At 45.0% G+C, this 19,268-nt stretch overlaps 1 protein-coding gene across 1 annotated transcript in view; it reads right to left on the minus strand.

Annotated features, from left to right (window-relative positions):
• LOC307231045 (receptor-type tyrosine-protein phosphatase gamma-like) overlaps positions 1 to 9,735 on the minus strand; it is a 377,917-nt gene extending 368,182 nt beyond the window's left edge. Inside the window, exon 1 of the mRNA XM_080001587.1 lies at positions 9,446 to 9,735. Coding sequence (XP_079857713.1) covers positions 9,446 to 9,533 — 88 coding nt within the window. The 5' untranslated portion in view covers positions 9,534 to 9,735. The remainder of the gene's footprint in view (positions 1 to 9,445) is intronic.
• Positions 9,736 to 19,268: the final 9,533 nt, after the last annotated feature.

Genomic DNA, 19,268 nt, shown 5'->3' on the forward strand with positions numbered 1-19,268 from the left:
AGACTCTGTGAGACCAACACAAAACGATTATTTTTCGAAGGGACTGACACACAGGATCAACACCTTGATACCTTGAGCTCAAAACAAATTTCTACATATGAACAATACACTGAGAATTGATCACCAGCTAGATTCTATTCTTCAGCCGGGCAGCAGGCTGTACTTGTCAGCTGAACTATCCAAATACTAAAAATATCATCGTACTATAATATACTATAATACTGTAATATAAATAGCAGCTATCATCACAGGTCATAAATCAATGGAGTACCCATCCGGAAATCTCTATATTAGTGTGTTAACTTCAGCATTCATGAGAGTATGTTGAAGGGACAAGGGGTCCATAACCTCATCCAAATACTATAGTTGTTAGCTGCATATGTAAGCATGACACTTATGTGATGCTTTTCAAAAATAGTGAAAAACAAAACCCCATTCATTAGTTAAATTGCTGCATGTCATAGCAATAAATATGATCCACATTAAACGTGACCTTGGCTGTCAAGCTTTCTCTGATGACTGATGAAAAACAACAATGGGGTTGTTGCCAATTTTTCTACATGATCAATGTTTCTATTTTATGGCATATTCATAGATTTATGACATATTGCCATATTTTATATTTTTATTCTCATGACTTTTATTATTTTTTATAAAATTTCTATGTGAGCGGCTGTGACACCTCAATTTCCCTACGGGGATGAATAATGTATTGATCTATCTTCTCTCCTTATGTAGATCTGCCCTTCCATTTAAAACGGCCATTATGCATGGAGGTTGGGCATTATCCATCCAATCCAAACACTTTCTTTTCCAAGTCTGTTCTCAGCTTACAGGTGTAAGGCAAGGCGGCACCATGAATGGGTCACACAAACAACTACAACAATTTTAGTGCAATACTGGCCCCACCAGTATGTCTGTAGAAGTGGGAGGAAACCCATGCAAAAGTCGGGGAGAACATCAAAATCGCAGAAAGGAGATGAGATTTTAAAACCCTCCAAGTGACTGTGGGCAAATGCAAGCTCCACCTCGCAGGATCTCATGACTCTCATAGAGAGACCAAGTGGCCACCTTCACGGTTGAGTGTTGAAGCCAATGCAGAAGTGCTTTTAACTGCAGTTTCTCTAATAGTCACTGGATGCTGGCATTGGAAACCTTGGAAACCAGAATGAATGGAAAGAATGATTTTTTTTTCCAAAATATACTAGGGTTCTTATGGGTGTTTTGGTTTGGTTTTGCAGTAAAGAAGACATTACAGTTTACAGAATGGTAGGTATTTTGGAGTGTAGTTTTAGACTTTAACAAGAGGTCTCATTTGCGTTTGAGCAAGGTGTGGAAGGGTGGAAGGTGGAAATTCCCACACAGTCGGAGGAAGGGAGAAACCCCTTCCTCCGACTGTGTGGGAATTTCAACCCCCCTCTTCTGGTTCTTTTGAAAGCTCTGGCAGTGTTTCTTGCTGAGATTGTGGCAAGAGCGTTAACCCCAAACTTGAGGCTTCAAATCATCTCTTCAGAAACAAGCGGATGATGTCACAGAGGCAACGTCCATTTTTTTCAGTCTATGAGAGGGATCAGGAATAGTCAAGACAAACAGACAATCCATGAGGAAAGTTAAACGGGGCCATCAAAAGGGAAAAGAGCAGAAAAGAAACAGGAATGCTTAAGCAAAAGAGAGATGTAAGACAGGAAGAGGTCACCAGAGGATGAGAGTCATGAGAGAAAGAGAGAGAGGAGGGGACTGAGATTTAAACTGTCTGCCCTAGCAGTAAGACAAATTGGTCTACATAGTCATCTCAGTGGCCCCCAGTTCCTATCTCTCCACGGAGGAAGCTCGTGTCTCCCAAGCATTAAAGTGGAAAAACCAACGCCACTGCAAGAATTTAATGAGGAGGGCTCTGCACTCTTCTCCCCTCTCCCTACAGAACACTGAATCTGTGACACAACACTTCTTGGCATGTGGTGATTTTCTGTGGATGAAGTCTTGTTCGCTTTGCTGAGAGAATGGAGAGGCTGAAACTTGTCCAAATTCTGGCTTTCTTACCCCAGTCCGAGTCCCGCTTGCATTGGGGGTTGTAACACCACAGCAGATTTCATCTGAAGTGGGCTAAGGGGTAAATACTGTGTGAAAAGCTAGGTTTGAAAAAATGGTTGGAAATGTTTCATATGAATAATTTTATTGTGTAAAAAGAAATACTGGCATATTTTGTGGCAGATGCTCTGATCCCAGTCTTTTCTAATGTAGTATACATACATTTGTATACATATCGCCGCAAATTTCCTTCATAAGTGCAGTCACTATTCCACATGTATTCCAACGTTATGTTTTTGTTATAGTTGAGCAATATATGAACATCTTGAAGGGCAGTTGAAATGTCAGGAGTCTCACAATAGTAGTAATTCCATGTTTTGTTTTGTTTATATTTCTTGGAAACTAGACATTCATGTACGTATGAATAAATCAATTGCTGAATAAATGAGTAAAACTTCCCTACACAGACTATTTATGACATAGTTTACCTCTGGCATTTATACTACATAAACATTACATTGTTTTTGCTGATGCAATCACAAGTGAACAGCTTCAATGACAGGTGTAATTGCACCCAATGCGTCCTTAATGCGGTTTGAGATCCGATCGCTCAGACCACATTAAGAGGTGGTCTGGGCCACATATGGCCACATTCTTTTGACAGTGTAAACGCGAATGTGTCCTGGGCCACATGGAATGACCGCCTACTCAATTGAAGTCCTCTGCATAAGTAGAATGACGTACTCATTCATGCACCAACGGCATCATATTAAAACCTGCTCGGGAAATTGATAAAGTCTCCCTGGATTTACTACTTACAAGTGAAGTTTTTATACAAAAACCCGTTTTTACTAAATGAAGTCCCATAGCAATGGAAAGCAACAGGGAGGCGTGTAGGCCGTGGCACGGGACACACAGGTTTTTTGTTTCATTCATTTGATTACGCAGTGATCACGACAGTCCCTCCACTCAGTTGTGTTTAAAATAAGTTTCATACAAGTAAGAAACAAACCAGATAAATACATCTAAAATAAAAACACAGTTTCATTTGTTTTGGCTGGAGGCACAGGAACCGAAATGCGCAGTAGACCGGAGATGCTCACTCTCCATTACGCAGTGATCGGGATTACATTTTTTGTTTCATACAAGTAGGAAATAAACCAAAATAAATACATCCATGGAGGCCTCTCCACAGCCCCGATCTGACAGTCTTCCGGACAGTCGAGGGAGCAATCAATGGCGTGTGCAGTACACCGCAGAGGAGAAAAAACTCCACTGGAGTCCACTCCAATTGTCTGAGTTAAGTTCACATTTTAAATTTTCCGTACAAGTAAGAAAATCAGGAAACTAAATAAAGCTGTTCAACCTGAACCCTGCTGTGTACAGTACACACGCCACCAAAATTCCAGTCCAAATCATTTCGATTTCGCCTGCCCGCCAAGGTCTCAGCATTTGGTCTTTGCAAACAGAAATGATGTTCGTTTTAATTTGCAAATAGAGCGCGGAAGTGAGATCTGATCACAAGTGGTTACCTGAGACCCATGTGGAGATGCATTATCATGCCAGGTGTAAACAGACGTACTAACAGGGTGTTATGTGGTTCAAACCAAATGGATAACAAAAAGGTCAAAGGAATCAATTAATTGTATTGTAACACTTTCTTTTTAGGCAACAAGTTTACGTGTGTCATATTGTTTGAGCACCCAGTTAATGGTGATGCAGCCCATAATTAACTTTTTTTAGAAGGAGGGAAAAAACTTTTTTTAATCTTTTTAAAAAGCGGTGATTTACTAGCTACAACAGGTTTGCTTACAATATTTGATGGGAAGGGTAGCAGGAATGCAACATCTAGATAAGCAACAGTATAAGCAGCCGAAGGAATTTAAATTACACATGACTAGACTAGATAGTGGCATGGTGATTTAAATATTCTGTTCTCCTATGGAGTAGAGCATCTCATATTGATTAAAATGAGAGGTTGCATTGGGAGACTGAAGAGGACAATTTACACCTTTCAGCAGTACAGGCCTCAGACTTGAATGGCCAACTATCAGGCCTGACAAAAGTGCACATTGTATCTATGAGTATCTACAACTGCCAAAGCTGAATGCCAGTGGACCAACAGCGACAACCTGGCAACTGACAAATGTCTTTCTGTCACAGGAATATGCCATCAAATTGCTTCTTACAACCGCCAAACAACCTGCAACAGTGTCCAAATTTTTCCATCTGAAGGAGGTTGTGGAATGTTAAACCTTTCTGGCACTATAGCATGTCCCAATCCCTTTTCCTTTCCCATCTCCTGATCCGCCCCCCCCACCACCTGTTTGTTTCATGTCGCCATCAGTTAAGCTGGCAAGGCCTCACCTCGGCTGACAGCCTGTCAGTCTGAGGACCTTTTTAACACTCCACGGGCCTGGAGGATAGCACAGCAGCTCCCTTAGTGTCGGCTAAGCAAGCATGGAAAAGGGATGGTCTGAGGTGTGTTCCCTCCTCCCTCCTCGTACCTTCCACCCCATTAATGTCCCTGGCAGCCTTTCAAACCCAGGCCTGTGCATCCTCGTAGCAATAGCAATCTATTGTTGGCCAGTAGACTATCGCAATACTTGACTCCTTATGCAATATTTTCACAGTACAACAATATCTGTAGATCCTTTCTGCGCGCATATTATCCACCCAGGTGGATCCAGCATAAAGGTTCACAGTTTCTCCATAGAAGGCTGGCGATAATATCTTGTATTGCAATATTTTGGCAGGACTGCATTGCGGTATAACATTTTGGATATCGCCCAAGCATATCAGCCAGCGCTTAGGTTTCCGGAAGTATTTTCCACATTTATTTTGCCAATAGATTTTATTTAATGGGACAGGTTCAAAATTAAACAGCACAAAATCCCATAAGCAACCCACATGATGACAAAAATAAAATTATATGATGATGCCCCTGTGTCAAGTTTCTGAGACATTTCTGAGACACTGATTCTTGAAGTTTTTGACAAATCATGTTTTTCCATCAGTGTAGTATTTCAGTGAAAATACAGTGAAATACAACAGTGCCCATGTCAACCACTTGCTATGCTGATGCGCCAACCATAACCACGTGATCATACAATACTTGCCAGTATTGTGCTATTATTTGTTCTGACTCATCTGACAAGTGAGAGATGGGGGCTTGTTCTTTCACCATTCAGCAACATCTGTTTCTAATAATATATGGCAAAAAAATATATATTTTCAGATCTACATGGGATCTTTTAAAGGTTTGCTCAAAACATTCAGATGTTTCCCATTACCTCAAAATGTTCTTGCACCGACAATGGAGATCATTAATTCGATGATTTTTGATGCCATGCTCAGGGACTGGTAGTGGTACGCAGTCTATGATTTTTTTTCTGCACTAATGCCTATTGTATACATGTACCAATGATCCATCCGATAGAGTTTTATGCAAATTCAAAACCTTGAAACATACAAACCACCATTAACATTGCCTATGAGATAAAATGCATGGGAAAATGCTAAATGATAAAATGGGATTTTTACTTCCAGTTTAAATGGATGATAACAGAAAGCACGCCGCAGGAGTCTTCAGTATACCAGAACTCTATCCCAACTCGTTCTAATTTTACTCGGCTGTTTTTGCCTAGCCAGGAGGGATGCAGAATGGTCGACGGTTACCAAGTCATCACACAAAACCTTAGACGCAAAAGGGCGTCCTGCTTTGGTGCTGCTTGAAACAAAGTTAGGGACTGAGTGCAAATCGCCTTCTTGAAATGTTACTCATCCAAAGGGCCCATTGTGACTAATGGGCCTGGTAGTAATAACCAATGACTGAAATACAACAATGCATGGGTGGGTGACCAACAAAAATGCATTAGGAAAAACAACTGCTGTGGCAGCATGTACAACCGGGCAAAAAAAGATTATGTATGCTCTGCCATTGCATTGAATAGTTAACACACACACACACACACACACACACACACACACACACACACACACACACACACACACAAATCACACAGCCGCTAATGCTGGGTCTGGGCTTTAACAGCGCATTAGTAAGATGTGCGGGTGAAATTTCTCATTGGAAAGCAAGATGGGAGTAAACAGGGCGGCTATAAATATGTTAACTTCAACTGAACCCAACTGGCAGCCAAAGGATCAGCCACACAGGAAGGCATGAAATAGGAGTGAAGGAAAGGCGGAGGAAGGAAACTGCTGCAAAAATCCAACTCGCGCACGCACCAGGCTAAAAACCGAATGGGCCAGAAATCAGGGGCAGCCTTTTTGAAAACGATGGAGAAACTCCCTGCCTTTCCACTTCTCCAAAATGATCTGGCTGAGACTTGATTAGAACAGAGAGAGAGAGAGAGAGAGAGAGAGAGAGAGAGAGAGGGGGGGGGGGGTGGGGGGGGGGGTGGTACTAAACAGGGCCGTGTATTTTCGGCGGCCCATTAAATCAGGGCCAGGCGAAAAAAGGCAAGTCAGCTCCAGATCTTCCCAGCAAAAATTCTGTTTCCCTGCAGCAGCAGCAGAGAGGATTCTGGGAACTTACAAGGAACAAATAAATAAATAAATAAACCATTTCATTATTTTCTTATGCAAAAGAAATCCCAGATGAGAAACAGCTTAGACATCTGAACAGTTATGCCCAGCATTGCAGAACCTACCCCCCGATAAGGAAAAAAAAGTAAATGAGATGATCCCAGGCTCTTCCCCGCCTGTGCGATGTCATTAGCAAGCTGAATTTAATATTGTGATTACCTTGGTTATCATTATAAGCACATCGGTAGCGGGCTTGTCTTTTTCTCAGCTTCCAACTGCCTACCTCGGCCACACACGCACACCTCTTAAACCTCCCCTCCGTCTGACGGTGGTGGTCATGTCACTTCTTCTCGACCAACACGACATCATACATTATATTACATACATTATATAGACATTAAAAATAATTTTATGTAAAATATTTAATGATGTATATGTATGTAATTATGTATATATATATTTTGGTGTATTTCTATATACTGTATATACTGTATATAAACAATTCCTACCAGAATCCGAATCTTAACTGAAAGCATATTCTTAAATTTTAAATCAAACCAAAAAAAAAAAGTAATCTCCAATTGGGTTAGGGAGTGGGACACAAACGTTCTCCGGCACACACACACACACACACACACACACACACACACACACACACACACACACACAAGGACTCGAAACCACACATGCACAATATCTTTTAATCAATCTATTACAGGGGAGCCGGGGTGGTGAAGACAGGCCCAATGACTGATAAAGTGACCCTGCTGATATTATACCTAGCTGACATTTCTGGCCACTGCAGAGGCCAGATAATAGCCTGAGCGCACTGAGATGATGATGACGATAATGTTGGCACTGAGGGCCGTGAAGCATATCCAATTCCCACCCATCCCCCCACACCACCCCCACCCCACCCCTGCCACACACACACACGCCACATACCCCTAAATGTCAATCTTTGCCTATCACCGCTAACAAAAAAGACTCAGTGAAGTGGGGGGTGAAGACTCAGTGGCTTGCTTGGAATGGGCTACATATACACTGTCCCGTTTGGTTCTACGAGGAGCGGGGAAAACTGTGCTGCAACCCTGTGGCGGGCTGACACCAGGCGGGGAAGATGAATGGATCAAGGGTGATGCGGAGCCACAAAATGGCATCGGGTTTGAATAAAAAAAAAAGGTAATTACAATAATATTATATACTGTCGTGATGTTTGGCTTTCATCTTTTCTTGTGTGTTTTCTGAAAGAAGCAAAATACCTCTCTCTCACTTCTTACTATTTCTCTCCACCTTCTTTGGATGTTGCTTATTCTTTTTCTGGCCTCAGTGTTTGCATGAACCCCTTGGGCTGAATTGGGAGCGCCTTGACGGCTGGGACGGACGCGTGTGTCTCGGTGGAGGCGGGAAGTGATTCTCCTGACATCAGCTCGCAGACGCCCGACGGTGACATTCCGTCTTTTCGATCTCAATATAACAAAAAATTCGAAAATCAAACCTGACAGACAGATGTTTGTGGACGTGATGTGGTGGACCCCCTTGGCAGGTCAGTGGGACACCGGAGTGTATGGAAGAAGGCGGCAAAAAAAATGGCATTGACGACCTCCGTGTGCACTTCCTTTACACAATCCCACCCCCTAAGGCGAGGCTGCGGCCATGGAGTGGAGTATGCGAAGAGGGGTTTCGCCGGACATGATAAGCTATAAGGGACTTCTTTCTTCTTTTTTTAACCATAGCAGAATAAAAGTCGTTAACAAGCACTCGCTGTTTCGTGGGATGTCCTTTATGAGCGAGCATATAATTGAGTCGGTGTTGGATCGACGCTTCTAAACCCCGGACACTCGTGCTGGTGTGTATTTAATGCAATTGCACAACTAAAGACCGTCGGTTATGGGACAGGACGGCAACCAAGAAAATGAAACCCTGGCTTTATCAATACACGGGGCCTAGTCTTCGGTTGGGCGCGAGTTCACCCTTTAGTGACAGCTTCCACTTCCCCAGACATTTATCCAGGCACTGAAACAACCCCACCCCACCAGAGCTTTGTCGTGTCTCCAGCTTGTGTCGAGCGAGCCGTTTGAACCATCCATCTGATATGTGAGTATTGATATGGATTCAGTTGTGATGTTCTGGTGTTCAGTTGTTCACCAAACTCACCATGAGTGACAAGGGTCAACAGGAGCACCCAGTTTCTCTCTCTTTAACACACACACACAACCACACACACACACACACACACACTCAACAAACGGAGAGGCACACACACCCGCTGCCCATTGTCAACAAATTATAAAAGCTTGAGGAATATGTTGTCATTCCGGCCAAGGTCAAATTTCATAAAATAAAAATAATAATAAAGATACAAATAAAAATGATGAAAAAGGAAAAATAAGAAAAGCATTGTATGGCTACTTCTTATATGCTTGTTTGTTATGCGTTTTATTGTTTGTTGTTTTTTGGTTTTTTTTTACCAAAGTCAGAATATCGCCGGTGCTCGCAGGAGAGACGCGCAGGCGACGGGTCTCCGCTTTCCAGTTCACCCTCACCACGTTTGATTCCTAACGTGGCCTGTGCAAACGTACACGGCGGCTTGTCAGTGCGGCTGTGTAAAGTCTTTAAAAAAAGAAAAGAATACGCAGATGTGGAGTAGGAGAAGCGGGTTTGCAATACGCAAGGTGGTTGGGATAAACCTTTCTCATTTGGAACAATGACTTCAGCCCACGGCGTAAAGCCCGATGATGGCGGAGGCGTATCCAGTGGAGCAAAGTTCCGTGCATTACGCAACATTCCTTCCACCGCGACGCGTGTGTGCGAGTTGTTGTTGCTGTTGTGTGTGCGGGTGGTGCTGAGTTTTCGTCTGAGAACTTACCGGGGTGACCGTCGGCCCGGATGAGCGCGGAGGCTGACAAAACCAGAGAGAACATCCACCGGCAGCACGATCGCAGTAGCATCCGCATGATAATATGCTCATCGATGGCAACCGGGAGGGGGGTGATGGTGGGGGACGGTGGGTTGCAACTGTTGAGTATCCTTTTCGATGTAGAAAAACAATGGTCGATGCCCGCTGAGCGAAGAGAGAGAGAGCGGGGCGCTAAAGAAAGGAGGCGCGACAGCGGAGCGGAGACTTCAGTCAGTCAGACTCTCCCGCCGCGCGGCAGCTCCTCGGTCTTCCCGGACGCGGACATAACAAAAAACAAGGCGCAGCTTCCCGGCGGCACGTTAATAACACGGATAGTAAGGAGGGGGGGGGGGGGGTAAATGCCTTCTTGGAGACTATACACAAGTGGAGTCCGTCCGCGCGGCGCGTCGCGGCGGGGCGACGGCAGCGATTGCAGAGGCGGCGGCGGCGGCGGCGGTTCTCGGGCGAACAGAGGGGGGAGAGTCGGAGCGGCGCTGGTTCCGTTCCTCCCGGTCCAGGAAGTAGCGTGTGGAGCTTCGTGTCTGGCAGAGACTTTAAAACAGTCCGGAGAGGTGTGTGTGTGTGTGAGAGAGAGAGAGAGAGAGAGAGAGACATTCCTCTGGATCCTAGCGCCCGTGTGATGCCATAATGTGATCATCCCCCAACAACTGATTGCCGTCCGCGGAAGCACGCACAATGACGTACAAATACACATAACTTTATGCAAAGGCAAAGGTATGTGTCTTTATGAAGCTTTAACGTCTCTTGTAACCGAATAGTGACAGTTGTGTCTAAAGAAGTGTTTGCAGTTCATAGCATTATCAAGCATGACATTTACATGATTATAGGCAGTAGTATTTCCATGCATGTTTGTTATGTATAATATCCTTGTCTAGGCCTATATAGAGAAATTACACTATAATTAACATGATTTTACGGATGGGTTATGAAATGAAGAAATTATCTCTTTTGCAATTATCTTTATCACTTCATTAATTTACCTGCTCTGTGCGGAAAAATAAAGTGTTGTTATCTTTATGGTTATGAGGTAATTAAGTTGGCTGAAAAGATTCATAAACAAGGTATTGTCTTTAAAATGTAGATCAAGTCATTTTGAGGCATAAATTACATTTCAGTCACAAGGTAGGAGCTGCGATGACCTTTAGGCAAGTGGAAAACTATATGTTACTGCTTATATTGGCCGTTTAGATGTATTTAAACAGGTAAAGTGGACTGGGTGGACTATCATTTTTAAAATATAACCCTCATGAATGAAATAAAATCATTCTGAGGCATATCTAACCTTTCAGTTACAAGGTAGATGCTGTAACACTTACTGGCAAGAGGAAAACAGCATTTTAAAGGTTGTATTGCCCCTTTAAAGGTATTTAAATTGGTTAAATGGACTGGGTGGGCCATAATCTGTCAAAAAAATAACCATCAACAGTGGAATCAAGTAATTTTGAGACAGAAACAACCTTTTAGTCACAAGGTATGAGCTGCAATAACTTTTTGGCAAGTGGAAAACTACATTGTACTGGTTGTATTGGCCCTTTAAAGGTATTTCAACAGGTAGAAAGGACTTGGTGGGCTACACTCTTTAAAATATAAACATAATGAATGAAATCAAGTCATTTTCAGGCACAAATGACCTTTCAGTCCCAAGGTGAGAGCTGAAATAACTTTTTGGCAAGTGGAAAACTATGTTACGCGTTGTATTGTCAATTTAAAGGTATTTCAACAGGTTAAAAGGACTGGGGGGGCTAGAATCTTCAAAATATAACTCACATGAATTAAATAAAGCAATTTTTTAAGTCATAAATAACCTTTCAGTAACAAGATAGATACTGCAATCACTTTTTGGCAAGTGCAAAACTCTATGTTATGGGTTGTATTGGTCCTATAAAGGTATTTCAACTGGTAAAAGGGACTGGTTGGGCTTTTCTAGGAGTCTCTACCCACAAGTACGGGTTTAGGACAGTGGGGCGGCGAAATGGCAAGAGTTTTATTGATGTGATCCAAAACAAAAAGGCTTGCTGGCCAAAATAGGAACATAAAATAAAAGGAATACACAGTGTCCGGGTTTCTCCTCGGTCACGGTCTGGTCTGCAGGCTTTCAGTGTCCTGTACCACGGGATCCCCACTACAAGACATAACAACACATAAGAAAACTCTCCCAGCCGTGTCCAACCAATCAGTGCTTATGAGCCTGATTAAGCGACCCGGTACAGCTACGCCGCAGTGGTAAGAAAACTGCATTTTATTGGTTGTATTGCCCCTCTAAAGGTATTTCAACTGGTAAAAAGGACTGAGTGAGCTATAATCTGTCAAATATAACCATCAAGAGTTTTATTCTCACTTAACCTGTTTATTTCTCCTGCCATTTCAGATTAGGTCTTCCCTAGAGTTCTGTCACTGCCAATCAGCTTCCCCCCAGTCAGCACTATGGCATCATAGCATTGTGACAACATGTCTGGCTACACCTGTCTATTTATATCGGTCCTGTTCATTCTCGCGGTGTCTGATTGTCTAGTATCTTCCACCCAGCTTTCCAGTGTCTGCCTGGTCCTGACGGTTTACTGCCTTCTGAATTCTGGACTTACCTCTTCACCTCCACCTTTCGGATTGTTTGTCTTCTGCCTGAGAGCAATTCAAGAACTGTTACATCTACTTGATTGTCTGTGGTTGTGGTGTTGGGTTCTGGTCAGACTTAGCAGTTACAGTACAGTCCAATCAGACCCGTATGAACCCCGCTGACTCGGACTCTCTCAAGCAGCAGCTGATGGCTCAAGCCATCAACGACACAAATAGGCCTTGGGGGGGTCTGAGGGTCTGCAGCATCTGTCCACTCGCTGCTAGCACAGCCTGGAGGCAGACTTTCTACTGAGACTTTCCGTCACCATGTCTGCTACTTTCTCTGCACTTTCATTTCACAGAAATAAATAATTTTAACATAATTAACTGATTCGCGAGAATGCACCATTTAGTGCCAACCGACTCATCTGACTGTCATTCACCGGAAGACCCCCCTTGCTCCGAATCAAACCAATGAAGAGTCTGAAAATTTAAGAACATTTTATGACTAATGCAATGGGACTGCCCAGCAAACCTTCTGAATGCAGAATGCTGAAGATATTTCCTTCAACAAAGAAAGACGGTTTGATTTATTTTCTGTAGCTTCTTCAAAATAAACACCTGTCTTGTATCTCTACTGGTAAGTAAGCCTTCTCCAGTAGCCTCCGGCAGTGCTTGTACACCAGTCACGCCCAAAGCCTCCTAGCCCCACTAGGGGCCGCTTTTCTCCTATCATGGACAAGTTGCCCGGCACTAACGCCTTCCTGGTCCCCTCTGCCACTCCTTCCTCCTGCACCTTCCCAAACACCTGAGGTCCATCAATCATCAAAACCTGCAGTATTTATTCCCCGGTCTTCCATCCACTCATTACCCGATCGTCAGCTAACCTTACTCAGTTAGTAGTTCTGAGAATTTGTGTGTACAGTTCCCGGACTAAGCTGCCTTTCTCCCTTCCCCGTCCAAGCCATTCCCATCCTGCCTCGCCGAGCCTGGCTGCTTGTTCCCCTGTCCGGAACCTGGATCCCTCATTCATTGTCCACGCCATCTCTGCCCAGTCTGGCCTCGTCCCGTCCATGTGTCCAGCGTTCGAGGACCCGTTGACCCGAACCTGCCCTACTGGGTCTCACCCTTTGTCTGGCAGTGACGCTCAATAAAACTCCTTTGTTAAACTCCGTCTGCCAGCTGCCTCTGTGTCGTGCGTTTGAGTCCCCCTAGCCCTAGTTGTAACAGTAGGATCTGGCCTTAACATGGACTCAGCCGACACAGAGGCGCTCTGTCGTGCGGTTCAGAGCCATAGCGCCCTCCTGGGTCAGCACGACCAAGCCCTCCGGGACATCGCTGACCACCTCAGCAACATCTCCGTGGCCGTGAGTGGCCTCCAGATCCCACCAACTCCACCAGCTCAACCCTGTCCCGCATTGCTTCCCAGCCTGGCTCCCAGCGCTCCTCCTGTCCACCGAGAGCCCACGTTCCGGCCCCGGCGCCATGTGACGGCGACTACGGGGCATGCCAGGCTTTCTTGGTCCAGTGCGGTGCGGTGTCCGAGCAGCTGCCATTGGCCTACGCCACCGAGGGCTCCCACATCGCCTACCTCACCTCCTTGAGGGGGGCTGCTCTCACCTGGGCTTCAGTGCTGTGGGATCGTCTAGGAGCAGCATTTCCGCGCTCGTCATGTACTCCATTCCGGACTCTGGCCCTGGAAAGTGGCTGGAATGATGATGCACTACAGGAAGCGTTCCAGCACACCCTTAATGTCAATCTGCAGGATGAGTTAGCGCTGTGGGACGAGCCCGGGAACCTGGACCAGCTGGTAACCCTGGCGACCCAGCTGGACAAAAGGCTCTGGGAGCGCTGGCGCGAAAGGAGTGCGCGGACCCAGCCCGTATTTCCTTCTCTGTTGAGTACATCCCGAGCTGCTTCGGCAGCTCCCGAGCACCCCCGGTGTCTCCCAAGCCGTTCCAAGCCGGAGTTCTCGCAACTCGGAGTACTTCGTTGTCTCCCGAGGAGCGGGCCAGCCGCCACAGACCGGGTCCTGCCTGTACTGCGGCCGGACTCGACATCTCTGGGCCACATGCCCACTACGACCAGGAGGTTTCGTATGACTCAGGGGAGGTACGTACCGACCAAACATTTTCTAACGCCACCTCTCGTCCATTGCTAACTGCCGCCCTCTCCTGGCGGGATCTGACTCTTCAACTCTCAGCCCTCGCAGATTCTGGCTCGGACGAGAGTTTCCTGGACAAAGGAGTGGCACGCAAGTTGGGCTTGGTGCCCGTTCCCCTCTCGGTACCTATGGAGGTCTGGAGGACTGGAATGCATCTGACTCGGAGAGAGCACCAGACGGTTCCCTTTGATCTCCTGCTGTCGGGGAACCACCGGGAGTCTATAGAATTCCACCTCATCGACTCACCTCAAAACCCCCTGGTGCTTGGTTACCCCTGGCTCCGAGTCCACAACCCCCACATAGACTGGACCTCCGGTAGAATTACCACACGGAGGACCCACTGTCACAGTCTCTGTTCACCTTGGCCCCTTCATCAGTCGACCCCAAGTTCCCTCTGAAACCCCAGATCTGTCCTCCATGCCAGAACAATATCAGGATCTATCTCAGGTTTTTAACAAACAGCACGCACTGTTCCTACCGCCACACCGCCCCTATGACCGTGCTATTGATCTTCTGCCGGGAGCCCCTCTCCCCTGTAGCCAGTTATATAACCTGTCCCGGCCTGAGCGGGAGGCCATGGAGGCGTATATTCGGGACTCCCTCGCTGCCGGGATCATCCATCCCTCGTCTTCATCATTGGGCACCGGGTTCTTCTTTGTGTCGAAGAAGGACAAGACTCTCTGCCCTTGCCTAGACTTCCGGGGCCTTAATGACATTACTGTTAAAAATAAGTACCCCCTGCCCCTGATCAATTTGGTTTTTGTTCCCCTCCGTGGTGCCACATATTTCATCAAACTCGACCTCCGCAACGCTTACCACCTGGTTTGCATTCGTAAGGGGGATGACTGGAAGACCGCCTTCAATACCCATCTAGGCCACTTCAAGTACCTAGTCATGCCTTTCGGTTTGTGCCCAGCGGTGTTCCAAGCATTGATCAATGATGTTCTTTGTTATATGCAAAATCGTTTCATGTTTGTGTATCTTGATGACATCTTGATTTTTTTCCCAGTCCCCCGCGGAGCACGAGAAACACGTATGCCTGATCCTACAGCGCCTCCTGGAGAACAGGTTATATGTAAAGGCAGAGAAGTGTGTGTTCCATGTTCCGTCAGTGTCTTTTTTGGGTTTTATTATCAGCCAGGGGAGGATGGAGATGGATCCTGGGAAGGTGGCTGCGGTGGCAGAGTGGCCAACTCCCACCAACAGGAGACAACTTCAGCGCTTCCTCGGCTTCACCAACTTTTACAGACGGTTTATCCAGGACTTCAGCCTTAACCCGGACCCTATCCTACCACCCACCAGCAGGAACATCAGCCCGAGCCAGACCGTCTCTTAGTCCCAGATTCTGGACCTCTCCAGGTGCTCCAATGGGCCCACTCATCCTGCCTCACCTACTACCCAGGGATCACCCGTACATTGGTCTTCATCCGTCAATGCCTCTGGTGGCCTCCCGGACACCCGGGCCTTCATCACAACCTGCTCCACCTGTACCTGGAACAAGACCTCCACCTGACCCCACTCCGGCCTCCTCTGTCCCCTACCCACCCCTGGTTGCCCGTGGTCCCACATCGCCCTGGACTTCATCACTGGCCTCCCGCCGTCCAGTGGCAACACAACCGTCCTCCCCGTGGTAGACCGGTTCTTGAAGGCCAACCACTTCATCAGCCTGCCCAAGCTGCCATCGGCAAAAGAGACTGCCGACCTCCTGGTGGCTGAGGTATTCTGCCTGCACGGTATCCACGCAGACGTAGTCTCAGACCACCACCCAAGTGACGTGTTCAGGGCCCTCCGGCACAGTGACACAGATGACAGAGGGGTTGTTAACACCAGTTTATTGTAGAGATGAGGCTAGGTGGAATTAGCCATGAGCAGAAGGAACATGTCATGACAGGGCTCCTATCCTGAATGAATGTGTGGATGAGGTTTTTAAACCTGATGCTCGTTAGCCCAACCAACGAGCATCAGGTGTGGCTACTCAAGCCACCCCATCCACCAGAGTGACCTTTCAGGCCTTTCAGCTGTTTTAGATAAATCCTCAGAGAACGTCCTCAAAATACCTAAATCTGAAAGGAATGACGTAGTTTATTTGGATACTTTAAATACCTTATACTTGAAAAAGTGTGACTCTCGACCATTTCCCAATACATTACATTTACATTTAGTCATTTAGCAGACGCTTTTATCCAAAGCGACTTACAATTGTTCAAACACCGACGGACGCAGCCATCAGGAGCAATTAGGGGTTAAGTGTCTTGCTCAAGCACACTACAGCATGCTAGCAGGAGGAGCCTGGGATCGAACCAGCAACCTAGACCACCAGCTCTACCGCCTGAGCTACCATCCCCTGTCTATCAACTTTGTTTTTTTGAAACATCTGTAAACTGCAGGCACCACAATTTCAGTTTATCAGTTTATCAATTCATTGAATGCCTCTTATCAACACAGTTACAGACTGGTACAGATTGATAATCCAGGTGCACCTTAATGCACTGACACAAATGTATTGTGCAGCTGCATGTCTTGTTTAGGGGGACTGTAATTTGCCCAACAGCAAGACAACACTTCACAATGTGTCAAGCTGTCTTCCACAGATGCTTGATCTTCCCGACTTGAAATCTCCTCACTCACATCTGGATGACAATTAATCAATATACTTCCCGACTATGAAGCTCTCATGGTTGAAATACCAAAAGCTTACTATTATGACATGCCCAGGGCTTTTTGTCGATTGATTTGTGTCGGATCCTGCAGGAACCTTTTTTCTGGGACCTCCCAGATTGGGACCAGCACCCATTTGATTGGATCCCACACCTCCACACAAGCTGCCAAGCTGTGGCTCGAGCTGCAAGCTCCAAGTTCCCCATTTCTCCAAACAAAACAAAAAGAAATGGTGTGTTTTTAGATTATTCAAATTTCTTGCTTACGTTTCCTAATTGAATTAAACAAAACCCCCACGTGTTCTGTGCATACAATTCTGCCTCATGCAAAAGTTATCTGACAATTAAAGTTATCTGACAGTTGGGTTATGAGATGGGTAACCCTTGCTTTTACAGTCCCCCTCCTTACCCAGTAAATATATAATAAATTATAGTATATTTTGGGGTAATTACCACTGCAAATAATTAAATAAATAGAGAGAAAGTACAGCTGAAATACTAAGAAAAACTTCCCCTATTACCCATCAACTCAACGAAGTACTGTGTAGTTGTGATCAGTTTAGGTTGCTAATAACTCAGCTATAATTGCGTACTTCCTAGGAAAGTAGGCAACCAATTCTTAGAAAAACCTCCTCTATTACCCATCAATTCAAGTTACAATTGTATTTATCCAAGGGTTATTTTGGTAACAGCCCAAGTTTAATTATGTAGAAATTAAGTACTTTCCAATAAATATTTTTTTCTTATATAATTATTGTTCATGGCTACACCCATTTATAAAGGGTTTATTGGATGGGTACCTTATACTTACCTGATAACAACCTCTGCACGAACAGTTTTCCTCTAGTGTCATGGTACATCTTCTTCAATACTGGGTACATTCTTGCAGATGTTTTTACAATAACAAACTACAAACTTTCCAACTCTAAGTAAGCTGAAACTGTACTGTAAAAAGAAGCCTTGTTTGTTTCCGTGGTATTGCCTGGCTCTTACAATATGCCTTGTAACTGGTTATTCCCTTTTCCATGCAACAAACACAAACTTGTACCATGATCATGTACCAGGTACTTGATAACACATATTTATAATTATATTATATACTGTATGCATATGTAATCCAGGCTATAAAGCTTACAACAATCGAGCCAATCCTGGACAACGCCAGAAATATGAATATCTGGGTTGAGTGAGGTCACTACCTCTTCCTCTCACTCGGCTCTGGCTGGAGTGTTGTTAAGAACAGAACTGAATGCCTGGCATTATCAACAGATTATTATCTTTAATTCCTCTACATTCAGCAGTGAGTTATGTCAGTTATATTAGTATTGGATCTAAACAGCTTCTATTACTGTAGCTCCCACTAGTTACCCGGTAGGTCGCAATGCATAACTCCCATAAGAAGGAAGAGGTATTCAAGTAGAGTTGAATATTGTATTGTATATTTTATATATTTAACCGTTTTGATGGATTTGGACTTTAGCCCTGTATGGATTTGCATTTTTTTATTTTTGTGTGTGAATAATTGATTATATTATTTGTTGTTGTGCAGCCTTGACTAAAACGTGTCTTAAATTTGAATTAGTTTGGACTTTTTTTCAATGAGATTCATGTAATAGAACTTGTAATGTTGTACAATAAAGAACTTAGACATTTAAATGTTAATTATTCACTGTGACCTTTCATAGGTCAGGTTTTTGTGTTGCCCTGATTAAAACTGAACCAACCCCTCCCTTCCACAGTGTGTGGTAGGAATGAAAGGAATGGAATGGAATCATTGAACTATGGACTCTGGAAACTAAAGCCTCTTTCACACATAGTTCCCAATGAATTACAGGGAAAATCTTTTTGGCACCACTAGTGAATTTCACTATCCACACAGGCAGCTACATTCAGGTAAATTTCCATGTTGCTTCTTTTCACACATGCCAGAATCGATGGGGTAAGGGGCAGTCCAGCAGAAGTCATCTGGTGCAGTCCCGGTCCACGTGTCAGAGAGCGACAGATGGAGCAGCAGCGCACTGAGCGATGTACTGACAAAGCTCCTTCTCTTGTGTAGACAAAGAGGATGTATGTGGTTAATTGGCAAATAAAAATAAATATGATTATGAAATGAATCCTGAAATAAATAAACGAGGCAATAAATCTATAAATGAGTGAATTTAGGTCCGACGGACCGGGCTGATGTGGAAGCGGGTGGAGGTATGCCTGGGGCAATAACCCTAATGTTATTAAATCAGTGTGATCATTTTCCACCTGTCCCACACTCTCTGCCTCGGGAGAAGGAACGTTCACCGCCAATTCTATCTCTTCCTGTCCGCTCATTCCCTCTCTGGCTCTGCTCTTCGTTTCAGCCGGCGGGCAATCGAAGCTTGTGCCTGATGTCCACACATCGCACCCC

The sequence above is a fragment of the Zeus faber genome (genome assembly GCF_960531495.2).
Source record: "Zeus faber genome assembly, chromosome: 5".
In the NCBI taxonomy this organism is placed as follows: domain Eukaryota; kingdom Metazoa; phylum Chordata; class Actinopteri; order Zeiformes; family Zeidae; genus Zeus; species Zeus faber.